Source organism: Drosophila serrata, unplaced genomic scaffold (assembly GCF_035046125.1).
Source record: "Drosophila serrata isolate PLE 108 unplaced genomic scaffold, ASM3504612v1 contig_23, whole genome shotgun sequence".
NCBI lineage: Eukaryota > Metazoa > Arthropoda > Insecta > Diptera > Drosophilidae > Drosophila > Drosophila serrata.
In genome coordinates, this window is record NW_028256921.1 from 154,731 (window position 1) to 169,765 (window position 15,035).

The window sequence follows — 15,035 nt, forward strand, 5'->3', positions numbered from 1 at the left end:
AACCCCGTCATTTTGTAAGACAATTTGCTTGCAATTTGATTCCAAAAAAGGCTATGTTACATTAATTTAAATAATTGTTTATAAATTTATACAAAGAAAAACATAAAAGTGTGTCATGAAACTCTTTACACACTAAAAACGAAAAAAAAAACTTCTGTTAAATCTTATTACTTTTCATATTGCATAATTGTTCTTTGGAGTTTACTTAATTTATAAAGAATATTAAAAAAAAAACAAAAAAAAAAAAAACAATTCAAAGTAAAGCTTAAAATATATAAAATAACACAGCCTACGTTTTCTCCGCGATTTAAAATATTTTAAATTGTTTTTCCTGGAAACTGAAAAAAGTTCGGCCTACGCCCTTGCAGATTTTCCCGGTTTGTGCCTATAAAAAATTAGCTGTCTCTATCATTTTAAAAATATTAAGGAATAACTTTTTGCCTATTTCACAACTACTTATGAATATGCATATGCAATTAAAAGATAATGCAAAAATAACAAGGCGAAAAATTTGTTCATAATATTGAAGATAATGTGTGCTAATTTTATAATCGATTGTTCCATTTAAAGTTATAATGTACATTGACTTCCAAAATGGGACATTTCAGAAAAGTCCTTTAAATTCTTAATGCTTTTAATGCTCTTACATTGAACACCAAACGTCCTCCCGTTGAAAAGTCAATAACTTTATAAATAATGCTACGATCGATACAAAACTTTCACACATTATTCCTTAGACATTGATCATTTATAATCAAATATAAAATTATTAATATGTAAACAACCCTCCCCTTAATATCAATACCACATAAATCCAAAAAATTAGGCTTGGAGCCCACTGTCCACCAAGCTGCCACAAAAGGAAGAGGAGGTGGGGGATGAGAAATAAGAAACAGAAGTCTTCTGCTGCGTCAACGCCTTCTCTGCCTTGCTCTTCTCCTGCAAGATGAGAGAGGCTAAAAAGCAGAGGTATTTCCCTCTCGCTCTGGCTCACACGCACATGCGTGCGCCCCTCCAAATGCGAATGTATGAGTGTGTAATCCTATTTGCGCCCAAAAATAAAACGACGTAGAGGCAAGAAAGAAAAATCCAACAAAGAAGCAGAAGCTGCTATTGCGTCGACATCGCAGTCGGCGTCTCGAGTTAGCTCGCCGCACGGGGACTCTCTCTCTGCAGTTTTATCTAACCCACACCACAGAGGGAAAGCACGCACACCACAGCACACATCATGCCCAGAGCAAAGCAGAGCAGAGCAGAGCAGATAACTGCGCTCGCTCTCGGCCCAACTCGTCGCAGCAGCGACGGAGGCAGAGCGGCAGAGCAGAGCGGAGCGACGTGCGCTTTTATAAATACAACTTGGTAGATACGCCATCTACACAGTCGTTCATCTTCTGCCCGAAACGGTACACGGTTGCGCTGCGGCTGCGCTCAGAACTCTCGTGCGCGTTAACCATCTGCGGCGCCTCCTAAAAAAGAAGAAAAAAAAGAAAAACTAACTGCCGTTAAGCCAGCGAATGACCAGCAAACATTGCTTAAATATAAATACAAGGGTTCTTTAAAATATACAACAAAATACAACTAATAAACAAACAAAAAGTACAACGAACACTCTGAGTGCTACACACAATATTTTTTTTAAGTTGCAATTTGGATTACCACGGCGACAGCACAAAACAAAATTTTTTTAAGCTACCAAAGAAGTGTGATCAGTGAGAACGAAAGTGTGCTACAATAAAATTAACAACAAATGAAACTATTGCGAAACACAACTAAAACAAAATAATTATAAATAAAACGCTACCAAAAAATCGAACCAAAGCTCAAGTTGATGAAAAATCCGTGAGTTGGAATGCCGTCGCAATTGTTGAAAATATATCAAAGCTAAAAAATCCACAAAGGTAATTTTTTACTGTGTCCTGGAATATTATATTTTGCTCCGATTTATTTTTTTGTTTTTGTGCCGTGTGTGAGTGATTAATATTTTTTTGTTCTGGATAAAACCACAATGAAGGCTAAAATTTGGATTACCAAAAGGATATTTATTTAGAATTAAATTTTGGGTTGTGAAAATTGTTGAATTAGGAAAATTAACAGAAACAACTTTACAGAATATAGTAACATAAAGAATGAAGATACAAAAAATATATATTTTAAAGATATAAACTTATATATTACATTTAATAGGCCTTAAAAAAACTTTGTCCTTTGCTTAAATTAAAAAAAATCTTTAAATTTATTTATTTTTTGAGGGAAGACTTGTAATCTTTAAAATTGTCTTTCTATATAGTACCTGAAATCAGAGCGTAAAAACAACACTTGGTACCCTAAATGATCTCATTTCCACCTTACTTAATTTTCAATAAGCTCTAATTTTGTTTTGATATTTTTTATGTAGCATTTTTAATAGACTTCAAAATCCGTGATATTTCAATAAATGCCATTTTTGAGGGCCTTTCACCCTGGGGAACCCATATTTTTGTTGGGTCAAGTTATGTGCCTGCAATTAGAGCGGTCAAAAAATTAACCATGACCGATGGGCTAAAAACCCTTGAACTCTTGACACCCAGAGTCCAAAACCAGAACCAGAACGTAATCCGGGGATGATGATAGGGGGTTCCCTGTAGAGTTTCGAGTTTTAGGGTTAATGCAGATTGATGATCTATATAATATTTGGGGTGATATGTGTCAAACGGTTACTACTCTTGGCTTTTAACTTCTGCCGGTTGATGTTTCACCTTCTGACTAGTTAACAACTAGCACCTTGTTCATTGATAAATCCCCGTGATCATAAAAGGTGTGTGATTTCGATTCTGTTTTCTGATTCCCCGCCCAAAAAAATGAAGGGAATCAAAGTCTTTATCTCCAATGACTTATAATGAGTCATGGCGAAATTGAAATCAGCCAACCAAAATGAAAGGCCAAACCGAAAAAGCCAATGGACAACAAACAACTAATACTTGTACGAATGCGAATAAAATATATGTATGTACATATATTTATGAAAATGAATACATAGATACGTTCTTATCGGTAGCAATTTTTGATCAGCCTCTGGCGTTGTGTTTTTTTTTTGTTTTTTTTTTCACTGTGCAAGTTGAGAGGATTTCCAAAATTGATCCGCTCCAACAAAAACAGTAACAACAAACACAGCGGCAATTAGAACACTGCTAATAGTCATAGCCTTGATAACGGTAAAATGTTAATGAGTGGGCCCACATTCTTTGCGAACAAAAACAAATAGCAAATACATACATACATCGACATATATATACGTAAAAGATAAGAGATTGTGGAGACACAGCCAGTTGCATATTGAATTCTCACCTCCTTGTGATGCATTTCTCTTCGAGGATTCTCATTATCGCGACACTTGCGACAGCCGCAAATTCTTCTTATTGGAGATTCGAGCGAAGAGCGATTTCGTTTCTGTTTTGTTGTTTAGCATTTTAATTGCCTATTGATATTATTATTATTGGTCTCGTTTTTCATTTGCGTTTGCTGTGTTCGATCAGCTGTTTACGGGTTGGCTGACTCAAGAGATGCGTTCTTGAATTACACACGGCAATCAGACACTGAAGAATGCAGTACCCGGGCATTCCTTATCCTTCAGTTATCATTTGAAAGCTGGAAGAGAAGGCTTTTGTATCCGAAAAATACTGTTAAAAATGTATTTATTATTATATGTCTTATAAATGTAATCTTTGGGAGTTTAGCTTATTTTTATAGATCCACATATTAGTAGCAGGATCAATGGAAGGGTGTTGTTCTAGTACACATAAATAAATAATAAAACTTGGTTTTGTATCTCTAAAATTACTGAAAAATAATTTATACTAGATATATAGTGTATTTTATTTAATATTTATTAAAGCCCTTAGAGATAAAGGATGCAAATCCTGATAGTTACTTGCCACCTGAGCCACCTAAGCGATATTTGTAAGCTAGACATTTAGTTAAATTTGACAACTTACTCAATGTGCATTTCAAACACAGACGAGTGAAGTTTTAAATTATTTGGCAATCGTTTTTTGTTATGTTCTATTAACTCTTTTTTATTTGCGAAAACAAGTGACAATGGCACACTCCAAACACCATCAAAAACTGCTCTCGCTAACCTCGCTCTTTCGCTTGCTCTCATTTCCCCATGTCTCTCACAAGAATAGCAACGCAAGGAAGGAGCTGGGAACAATGCTCGCGACACAGCAACAACAACAACCACAGCCCGGCAACAGCAGCAGCAGCAGCAGCAACAACAGCAATAACATAGCCGCCGCCACTCACACAAAGATGAACAGCAACACCAACACAGACATTGTTGTGGAGATGGAGCGGAAGCGAAGAGAGTCGACAACATCAGAATCCTCTCTCGAGCATCTCGACCTCGGTCGTACGCCAAAGAAGCTCAGCGGCAGCGCCGGTGCCGCTCAGTCGACATCGACGCCACACGAGGTGGCAGCGACGTCGCGCAAGCGTAAGCTGCGTCAGCTGCAGCAGCAGCACCACCTTCAGCAAAGTCGATCGGATCTTCTCACTGATGAGGACGAGGATGAGGATGAAGCACGTCCCCTGAATCGGCACAAGCAGCGACGCGGTGCCGCCGGTCAGGGATCCTCCTCCTCCGCCTCCATTGTGGTGGACTACTCTGCCGGCGATGCCAGTTCGCTGCGCAAAAAGTTCCGTCTCAATCGCTCGGCAGCGAGTCTCTCGGAATCGGGATTCGTGGACGCCAGCAGCACTGCCCACAGTGGCTATCTGGGGAACAATAGCAGCAGCGCCAGCACAAGTCTGGCAGTGCCCACTGTTCCCGCATCTGCCGTCGGTGGAGCAGCGGCCTCAGCGTCGAGTAGCAGCACCAGCTCCAGCAGTAATAGCAGCAGCATTGGCGGCGGTTCCGGTGGCTCCTCACCGCAGGGTCTGTGCCTCTCCAGCGGCGAGTCGGGCATCGGTGCGGGTGATGAGCATATGAAATACCTGTGCCCCATCTGCGAGGTGGTCTCTGCCACGCCGCACGAGTTCACCAATCACATTCGATGCCACAACTATGCTAACGGAGACACGGAGAACTTCACCTGCCGCATCTGCTCCAAGGTAAGTGAATCGAAAGGGGTTTCTCGGGGTTCCTGGTAGTTTCTTTCCTGAAATAGACAGCTGTCCTGGGGATCACTTAATGGCCTTTCTTCTCTTCCACACAATTCACTCACCTATGCTCCCCCTTTTTCTCTTTCTCTCCCGCTTTCCCTACAAACAGGTGTTATCTTCTGCCTCATCCCTGGACAGGCACGTGCTAGTGCATACGGGCGAGCGGCCGTTCAACTGCCGCTACTGCCACCTGACCTTCACCACCAACGGCAATATGCATCGTCATATGCGCACTCACAAGCAGCACCAGACGGTGCAGTCCCAGTCCCAGTCCCAATCCCAGTCTCAAGCCCAGCTGCAGCGCCGTCAACAGCAGCAGCAACAGCAGCAGCAGCAGCAACAGACACATCCCGCCCAGCAGCAGACGCTGGCCAGCAGTTCCTTGCCCGTACGGGCGGAGAGCTATGAAAGCGATGCCAGCTGCTCCACGGATGTGTCCAGCGGTAATAGTCGCAGTCGCAGCAGTAGCTCCCTTCACAACAACAACAACAACAACTCCCACAAGGCAACCAACAACAACAGGAACGGCAAGCATGAGCTGGATGAGTTGGAGGAGCAAGAGCTGGAGGATAACAAGCAGCAACTGCAACGTCGTCTGAAAACAACCATCAACAACAATGTCATCGATGCGGAGAATCATGCGGAGGAGGATCTGCATGGCGAGGAGGAGGACGCAGATGATGTGGCCATGCTCACAAGCACACCCGATGTGGCCACATTGCTGGCAGGAGCCAGTGCCTCTGGTGCTGCCTCCCGTTCACCCTCACCCTCGCCACCCGGCTCACCTGGCCTGCTCCTGAGTTGTCCCGCCTGCGGAGCCTCTGACTTCGAAACCCTGCCTGCTCTGTGCGCCCATCTGGATGCCCGGCATTCCGATATACCGGCCAAGTGTCGGGATTGTGAGGTGATCTTTGCAAGCCACCGCCAGCTGCAGGCACACTGCTGCAGGGGATCCTCTTTGGGAGTGGGACTGCCGCCTATGCTGGGCGCCAGCAGTTCGCCGCTGCATGCCGATGAGGATGCCGAAGATGAGGAGGAGGCGGATCACGAAGATGATGAGGAAATGGAGCAAAAGCGTGATGATTTCTTCCACAAGCTGTACCTCAAGGGAACATCGGGTGCAGCGGGTGGCAACGGTGTTGGCGGCATTATCTCTCACCCGCCGTCCCCAATTAAGCACGAGCCGGCGGATAGCAAGGATCTGGCCGATATACAGAGTATCCTGAACATGACCAGCTCCAGCTGCACCAGCAGCTTCCTGCGAAACTTTGAGCAGTCGGTGAACACGCCCAGCTCCAGCCAATACAGTTTGGATGGGCGTGATCAGGAGGAGGAGGCCCAGGATGCCTTCACCTCGGAATTCCGCCGGATGAAGCTGCGCGGTGAGTTCCCCTGCAAGCTTTGCACTGCTGTTTTTCCGAATCTACGAGCTCTCAAGGGTCACAACCGGGTTCACCTTGGTTCGGTTGGACCTGCGGGACCCTTCCGTTGCAACATGTGTCCCTACGCCGTCTGCGACAAGGCGGCTCTGGTGCGCCACATGCGAACTCACAATGGTGACCGTCCGTACGAGTGTGCCGTCTGCAACTATGCCTTCACCACCAAGGCCAACTGTGAGCGCCATTTGAGGAATCGGCATGGCAAGACCAGCCGCGAGGAGGTTAAGCGTGCCATCGTCTACCATCCTGCCGAGGACGCCGGCTGTGAGGACAGCAAGTCGCGTCTGGGTGAGGATCTGGCTGATATGAGCTTCCGCTCTATAAGTCCAACGCCGCCACCACCACCGCCACCAATTGCTGAGAGCAGCAGCTCCCAGCTGAAGCACATGCTCTTGGGCGAGACGCAGCATCATAATCATCATCATCCCGTGGCACCAGCTCAGCCGCCGTTAAAGATTCAGGTAAAGAGCCTGGACCAACTGGTGGACAAGAAACCGACGACAGTTCAACAGCCGGAGAAAAGCTCCTCTGCCTTGGACTTTAGCATGGATGTGTTGGATCTCAGCAAGAAGCCAACGGGTGCAGCAACTACACCCACACCTACCCCTACGCCCTCACTCACGCCAGCACCCCTCGGTGCGCCTGCAGTGGTTACTCCGACTGCCGACCTGGCCGCCGCTTTGGAGCAACAGCAATTGCTCCTGGCACAGCAGCAACTCTTTGCCGGTGCCGGTGACGCCTCCCAGTACATGCAGCAGTTGTTCCGCAGCCTTATGTTCCAGTCCCAGACGCCGGGCTTCTCCTTCTTCCCATTCATGGCGCCACCGCCGCCGGAGGTGAATCAAGAGAAGCCGCCACTGGTGAGTCCTCCATCCCGGATGAACCCATTGCCCGTGGGCGTTGGTGTGCCAGTGCCGCCCGGGGGACCCGTCAAAATGGTCATCAAGAACGGTGTGCTGATGCCCAAGCAGAAGCAGCGTCGCTATCGCACCGAACGTCCCTTCGCCTGCGAGCACTGCTCCGCCCGGTTCACGCTGCGGTCCAATATGGAGCGACATGTGAAGCAACAGCACCCACAGTTCTATGCCCAGCGACAGCGCAGTGGTCACCATGTGATGAGGGGCAGAGGAGCGTCGAATGCCGCCGCTGCTGCTGCTGCCGCTGCCGCTGCAGCGGTTGCCATGGGTCCAGCTGGAGGATCATCCCATCATCATGGTCACACCCACACTCACGGCCACAATCACAGTCACAACCATGGCCATGGACATGGTCATGCTCCCATCTCCGAGCAGGTGAAATATGCCATTTTGGCGCAGCAGCTGAAGGCGCACAAGAACACCGATCTTCTGCAGCAGGCCTTGGCCCATGGCTCTAGCAGTGTGGCGGGCAATCCCCTCCTGCACTTTGGCTATCCACTGGGCCCTGCGCCTGGTGCTTCGCTTGTGAGCAGTCAGGGAAACGGGCAGACGCCCATGACCATTGACGATGATGAGCCCAAACTGATCATCGATGAGGATGAGAACGAGCATGACCATGAAGGGGAGCCGGAAGATGTGGATGACTACGAGGACGAGGAAGATGAGGAGGAGGACGAGCCCGAAGATGAGCCGGAGGTGATTCTAGACGAACCGCAAGACGTAGCTGTCGTGGAAAAGGGGGAAGCGCCGGAGGAGGAGGAAGAGGATGAGTTACCCAAGCCCCTGGAGCAGCTTAGCACAATGTCCAACTCCAACCCCAGTCAAAACGAGGCTGCCCAGAAGATGGCAGAGACCATCCTGGAGCAGGCCATCAAGGCTGGCAAGCAGCCAGCTGCGACTTCGACTCCGCCGTCCGATGCGGCTTCTTCGGTTCAGGAGGAGAATCCTCCAACAGCTGTAACTCCACCTGCTGCCATGCAGGAACCCAGCAGTAATCCCAGCAGCCTGAAGACCATGATTGCCCAGGCCGAATCCGTTGGCAAGTCGTTGAAGGAGGTGGCCAGTTCACCGTTTAAGGACGATTCACAGGACTTGGTGCCGGTGGCCAAGCTGGTGGACAATGCCACCAGCCAGAATATGAGTTTCAACAGCTACTTCCGGCCCAGCGATGTGGCCAATCACATGGAGCAGAGCGACGAGGAGGGCCTGGTGGCCTCCGGCAGTGCCAGCGAGAGCAACAACAGCGGCACAGAGGATGTCACCAGCTCCAGTTCGAGCAGCGAGCCAAAGAAGAAGTCCGCCTACAGTCTGGCCCCGAATCGCGTCTCCTGTCCATACTGTCAGCGCATGTTCCCGTGGAGCAGCTCCTTGCGCCGCCACATCCTCACCCACACCGGTCAGAAGCCCTTCAAGTGCTCCCACTGCCCGCTGCTCTTCACCACCAAGAGCAACTGCGATCGTCATCTGTTGCGCAAGCATGGTAATGTCGAGTCCGCCATGTCGGTCTATGTGCCCACCGAGGATGTTAGTGAGCCGATACCAGTGCCCAAGTCCGTGGAGGAGATCGAACTGGAGGAGCAGCGTCGTCGCCAGGAAGCGGAGCGCGAAAGAGAGCGTGAACTGGAGCGCGAACGGGAGCTAGAGCGCGAACGTGAACTGGAACGGGAACGTGAACTGGAGAAGGAGAAGGAGCGAGAACGACAGCAGCTCATCCATAAGCTGGCCGCCCAGATGAGTGCCGCTGCAGCAGCTGCTGCGGCCGCTGCCGCTGTCTCATGTGCCTCGCCGGGCAATGGATCTTCTGCTGGAGCTGGAGTTGGAGCCGGAGGTGATCTTTCGGCCGGCGGTGATCTGCCCTACAAGTGCCACTTGTGCGAGGGCTCCTTTGCCGAGCGCCTGCAATGCCTGGAGCACATCAAGCAGACGCATGCCCATGAGTTTGCCCTGCTTCTGGCCAAGGGAGCCATTGAGAATGAGTCGCTGCACTCCACCGACTCATCAAACACCCAGCAGCAGCAGACACAGCACCAACACTCGGACGATGAGGCCACCAATGGCCGTGGCAAATATCCGGATTATAGCAACCGTAAAGTCATCTGCGCCTTCTGTGTGCGCCGGTTCTGGTCCACCGAGGATCTACGTCGCCACATGCGCACCCATTCCGGCGAGAGGCCCTTCCAGTGCGACTTCTGCCTGCGCAAGTTCACCCTCAAGCACAGCATGCTGCGCCACATGAAGAAGCACAGTGGACGGGCCCACAATGGCTCCGATTGTTCCGACGATGAGCAGGCATTGAGCAGTCCGCCTGGTACACCAGCTCCCTCTCCAATGCCGCTTCCCTCCAGCGCCAATAACAACAACAGCTGCCAGAATAATAACAACAATAATAATAATAATAATAGCAATAATAATAATAACAATAACAACAATAAGCTCGGCATGAAGCTACCCAAGCTGCACGAGCTACTGGACAAGGCGAACGAGTGGCGAGCGAGTCGGCTGGGCGAGCACAAGGAGAACCTGGGCGAGGCAACCCCATCGGGAGCAGCGGCAGCCGGTTCGGATCTGATTGGAAACCTTTTGGGGATCAGCGATCAAGGCATACTCAATAAGCTGCTGTCCTCCGCCGATGAAGCGGCCAAGCTTCTGGGCGTGGACAACAAGTGAGGAGTGAGAAGGAGTCAGTATCAAGAGCCATATATTCCGGGGAAGGACGAGACGGAAGACGCAGACGAAGCAGTTTTTACCGCCTTACTTATGTATACCAAAGTTTAAATAGTTTTCAGTAATTTGTAGTCTTAAAAAAACAAAACGAAACAAAGTTTTAACATTCCCCTCTTTTTTTACATTTTTTTTAAACCCTATTTTATGTCAACCTTTATTTTAAGCGGTTTAACCAAAACAAACAACTTAAAAGCTAATCAAAATCCTTGGAGACAAACCAATACACATTTTTTTAAACAAACTTTTTTTTTGTCTAGCCTTAATATAAATTATAATTATAAATTTAGAATTAAGTAGCTGAAAAACAAAGGACAAAATATTAAGTACGAAAAAAAGACAACGAACATTTTTGCATCATGACAACAAGAACAAGAAAGACTTGACACCAAACACAAACAAAAAAGAGAAAATACACGGCTAAAAATAGAGAATATAAAATAAACTATATAATAATGTACATTACAAAAACAGTGGACTTGAGAAACCGCAGCGTGGCTTAAAATTTATAAATTAAGAAAATTGAAAACACAACCAAGTGTTTAGTCAAGACGAAAAACAAATATTTTGTAAGCTCTCTAGACTAGGCCTTTTTTGTTTAGGATCTTATATAAACCTATTTAATGAAACTCATTCACGGCACCTACACACATACCACACACATTAAATATTATAGCTATTTAAATATACAGCATACGAAAGCATAATTACAATTTAATTACAATTTAGTGGACTTCTTACAGCAATAACCAAAGCATTTCGCGTATGTAGCGTTGTTTAAGCTAAAAATAAACGGAAAATAAACGAAATTAAATGTACTTAACCATGCATGCCTATATATTAATATATATTTTATCAAATATATAAGTAATACTTTTAATGTGAATGTAGGCAGGAGCAGCAACGACAGAAACTACTGAACAAATTAAACTATGTATTTAGCGTTTATAAAAAAAATGTACTTAAACAAAAAAAACAACTCCGCAAGAAGTGTACTTAATTGTAAAGACACACACGCAACGAAAAAGGATTTACAAATTGAATTCAAATAAAAAATAACGATGAAAGAACAAGATATTTGGAAGGTTTTTTGTAACTTCACAGGAATATAGCAAAATATTTCATTTCACATGGGCAAATAATATCTTAAATATTAATTGGGAGGGGGTTGCCTCGAAGGCCATTACAGGTAAATTGGAGAAAATAGGCTATATTATATATATATTAAGGTCTGCCAAAAATCCAATTTTTTTTTTCTATTGTTCAATACCTAGTTTATTGTTATTACTAAAACACGTTTTTTTAATTTTTATTTCGAATGATCGTGAAAGAAGTTCTGCTGACACCGCGGAAACACCATTTTTCCAAGGAACTGCCGGAAATATTTACTAAATATGTATCTTTTTAAAAATAACAAGTTTCATTAAAATATTTAATTCTTTATATGCACAAATTTAAAAAAAGACAAAAATCGTTTATTTGGCGGCTGACAACCGAAAAAACTATCGATGAGCATAGCTGTGCACTCGATAGTTGATAGTATCGATATGTATGTATGTTTTGCCAGCACTAAGCCAAACTGGCCACACTGCGACATCACCTGCAAACGCGTTCTATTTTTTTTTTTTTTTGTAACAAGAATTAAACGTGCTCGGGCTAACATTTTTCGACGGGAAGGAAACGGGAACAAGGAAGGCAAGGGAAGACAGTATGGATCACCACACATACGCAAAGAGTGGATCCAAAAAATGTAAGTCCGCAACTAGAGCACGTGTGTCTGCTCGTCCCTTGATTCCGGTACGCAATCCGATTTTGATTTTTTATTTTGCTTCGTTATTAAATATTGCAGGGTCCGCGGAGGAGAAGCATCAGCTTGTTGAGCAGCGCATAGCGGCTGACGAACTCTTCTCAAAATATTCGCCGAAACACGCCGAGCCGTGGAAGTGAGTTTTTTAGTCGAGTGTGGAGTGGCCACATGATTAATTTGAATGTCTTATCTCACACACAGAAAATTCAAGGACATGGCCAAGATTGGCGAATTCAGCGAGATTGCACTTCGCAAGCAGTGGTTCTCCATGGTGCAGCGCTACCGCGTGCACAAGGCTAACACAGAGCCCGGTTCTCTGACCAAAGAAAAGATTGAAGAAATCAACAAAGAGTGGGAGTTCTTTGGGCTCATACACGCTTACATGAACCAAAAGACGGCCGATCTGCATTCGTATGCTCTAAAGGAGCCGAATGTGGAGACTCCGACTAACAACCTGGCTATCTCCAATGTATACTCCTGCAAAGAGCTGATGCTAGGCGTACTGAACGACCACAACTTTTGTGAGCGCTCGCCGCCAAATGAGGGTGGTGATACCACCGACGACGCGGACGATCCGCCGTCAACATACGAAAATAACAACAATAATGATGAGCTGAACAAATTGCTGGCCGAGGCCACCACTCAACATGAGGTGGACAGGGGCAGCGAGGACATATCTAATGCCTATCATGGTGCTGACGAGATGGAGTGCGGCCTAGTTATGATCGGCGGTGAGGTGTCACTCTCAAACAATCACTATAATGACTTTTACGAGTCGCTAGAGTCGCCGCAACTATTATCCCCTTCACCATCGCTATCTTCATCGAAACAGATGGAGCAAAAGCCGATGCGCAAAATAGTAAAGAAGCCCAAACGCAAGCTGAGCGCGAAAGACAAATATTACAAGTAAGATCATGAAAATGCCTTACTGTTCAGTTGTAATCCAGTCCAGTTCTTTTGCAGAATCAGTAGAATAATGCGATTTAGTCGATTGGCACTCTATATAATAATAATACGAATTATAATCCTAATACTAATAATATCTTCCATTGCAGACATCGTCTTGGCTATGATCAGCGCATGGAGAAACGTCTAATGGGTCTCTGCACCGTAGTGGGACGTCTTCTGCAACAATTTGCTCCCAACGTGGACGTTCAGCCTCTACTGGACATGGGCGACGATAGGGCCCTCAAGTCCCAGAGTTCAGCTAGTATGGAGAGCAAAAGTTATGACGAGGAGGAGGAGGAGGGTCAGAATGATGACGACGAGGAGGATGATGAGAACGAGGGAAATGGGGGTAATGGAAATGGAATCGACGCAGATGAGGAGGACGACGCGGATGACATATAATAGAGAATCAGAAGCACCTCAATTTCCAATGAAATATTTTGTTGGACTTAGAGGCGTGTTAGTTCCTAGCTATACTACTATTACATATACAAAATGGAATCGCTGGGAAAGGGAGTGCTCACTTCTCAATCCCAGTAGTGTGTCCAATTCAAAAGACTTGAAAAAAAATTAGAATAGGATCGCGAGCATGCTAAGAATGCATCTCAGTGATAAATAAAATAACACACAAGATATTTACAAAGCTAGATTTGTAAACAAAGGCAAACCAAATATAGTTAATATTAAACTGCAAGTCATGGGGGGGCAAAGCAACCCTAGGGGGGATGTATTGGAGGCCTAAATGTGCTTCTTCGTTAGAAAATAAAATTGATAATTATTATCAACACAACACTCAAATGCGCATTATTGTTATGGGTGGATTATGGACGGACTCATTATTGAGCTACTATACCCTGTCATTTTATATTATTACTCTTAGTTTTTTACCCGTTGCCTTTTGGTACAACTTCGTTTCAATATCAATATCATAAAGCAGCCATAGGAATATGAATATGAATAATTTAAATTTAAATAGATATATATATATGACTTTTAGCTATCATTGGATTCTTGACCTTCTAAATATGTTTATTCTTGGTATATACCTAGAATAATATAAAAACGATATTTTTTAAGCTAAAATTTTAGGTAAGTCCAAGTCCTTCAAATATCATAACTAAGCCAAAAATGCATTAAATTCAATTCGGAAAACGTTCCTATTCTAATTTTTATTAGATTAATAAATCTACATACACAATTATAAGTTAAAAAGAAACTACATTTTTTTTTGAATTCTTGAAAATTTTAACGATGTAACCCCTTTTCTATTTTTTGAGAAAATTGAAAATTTTTGAAAATTTTTTTCTGACGGAGATAGCTAGAAAGATTCGCCTATTAATGCTGATCAAGAATATATTATTATATTATTATTAAGAATATATTAATATATTAATTATAATTCTCTACAAGGATATACAAAATGTGTTAATATTGATACTATCGCGCCATACAAAATAACAATATAAGGTTACTTATATTATTTTTTAAATATATATAAAAATAATTTGAATTTAAATAATAATACTATAATTATTTTTATTATTTTCATATAATGGCAAGTTTAGATGTTTGAAAAATAAATTATATAGTTTGATTTTTTTTTTTTTGTATTTCCTTAAAAAATGAAAAATAAAATTTTAGTTAAGAAATTACTAAAGAAAATAGAGAAATGCTTATTATTAATGTCCGTCAAATTAGCGTCGATGAGTTAGCGTCGAAACGGAACGGTGGGAAAATGGAACATGGAGGTGGCCTTTAATTTTTAATTTATTTCGTAATTAATGCACTAATTTGAATAAAATAAAGTTTAAAAATGCTAAAAAATAAATTTACTATTGTTTTATACTGGGTTTGAAAGTATTTGACAGTTGGATATATTAAAAAAAAGCATGTGAAAAATCGTAATTTCACGGATTTCTTAATATCTCGGCTAATCGAACGCGTGCAGCAATACCCGATACGCCAAAATAAAGGACATTTATTGTACTTTTAGCGTACCAAGTTTCAATTTTTTCAAACCGTCAGTTTTTGAGCAAATTGCATTACAGTGGTCCAACCTCGGGG

The 15,035-nt window shown here is 44.2% G+C and overlaps 2 protein-coding genes across 3 annotated transcripts; both read left to right on the forward strand.

Annotated features, from left to right (window-relative positions):
* The first annotated feature begins 1,374 nt into the window (after positions 1-1,374).
* Positions 1,375-11,289, forward strand: peb (zinc finger protein pebbled). Of its 2 annotated transcripts, XM_086829387.1 has the most exons (3): positions 1,375-1,898; positions 4,159-5,088; positions 5,249-11,289. In XM_086829387.1, the coding sequence occupies exons 2-3, from the start codon at positions 4,189-4,191 to the stop codon at positions 10,160-10,162; spliced, it is 5,814 nt and encodes a 1,937-aa protein (XP_086685513.1). In that variant the 5' UTR covers positions 1,375-1,898; positions 4,159-4,188; the 3' UTR covers positions 10,163-11,289. The 2 variants fall into 2 exon arrangements, with proteins under 2 accessions (XP_086685513.1, XP_020808192.2); XM_020952533.2 differs by lacking the exon at positions 1,375-1,898 and having other exon boundaries at positions 1,947-5,088.
* LOC110184159 (uncharacterized) lies at positions 11,205-13,769 on the forward strand. Its single transcript, XM_020952567.2, has 4 exons — positions 11,205-11,966; positions 12,066-12,159; positions 12,225-12,929; positions 13,079-13,769. The coding sequence occupies exons 1-4, from the start codon at positions 11,927-11,929 to the stop codon at positions 13,371-13,373; spliced, it is 1,134 nt and encodes a 377-aa protein (XP_020808226.2). The 5' UTR covers positions 11,205-11,926; the 3' UTR covers positions 13,374-13,769.
* Positions 13,770-15,035: the final 1,266 nt, after the last annotated feature.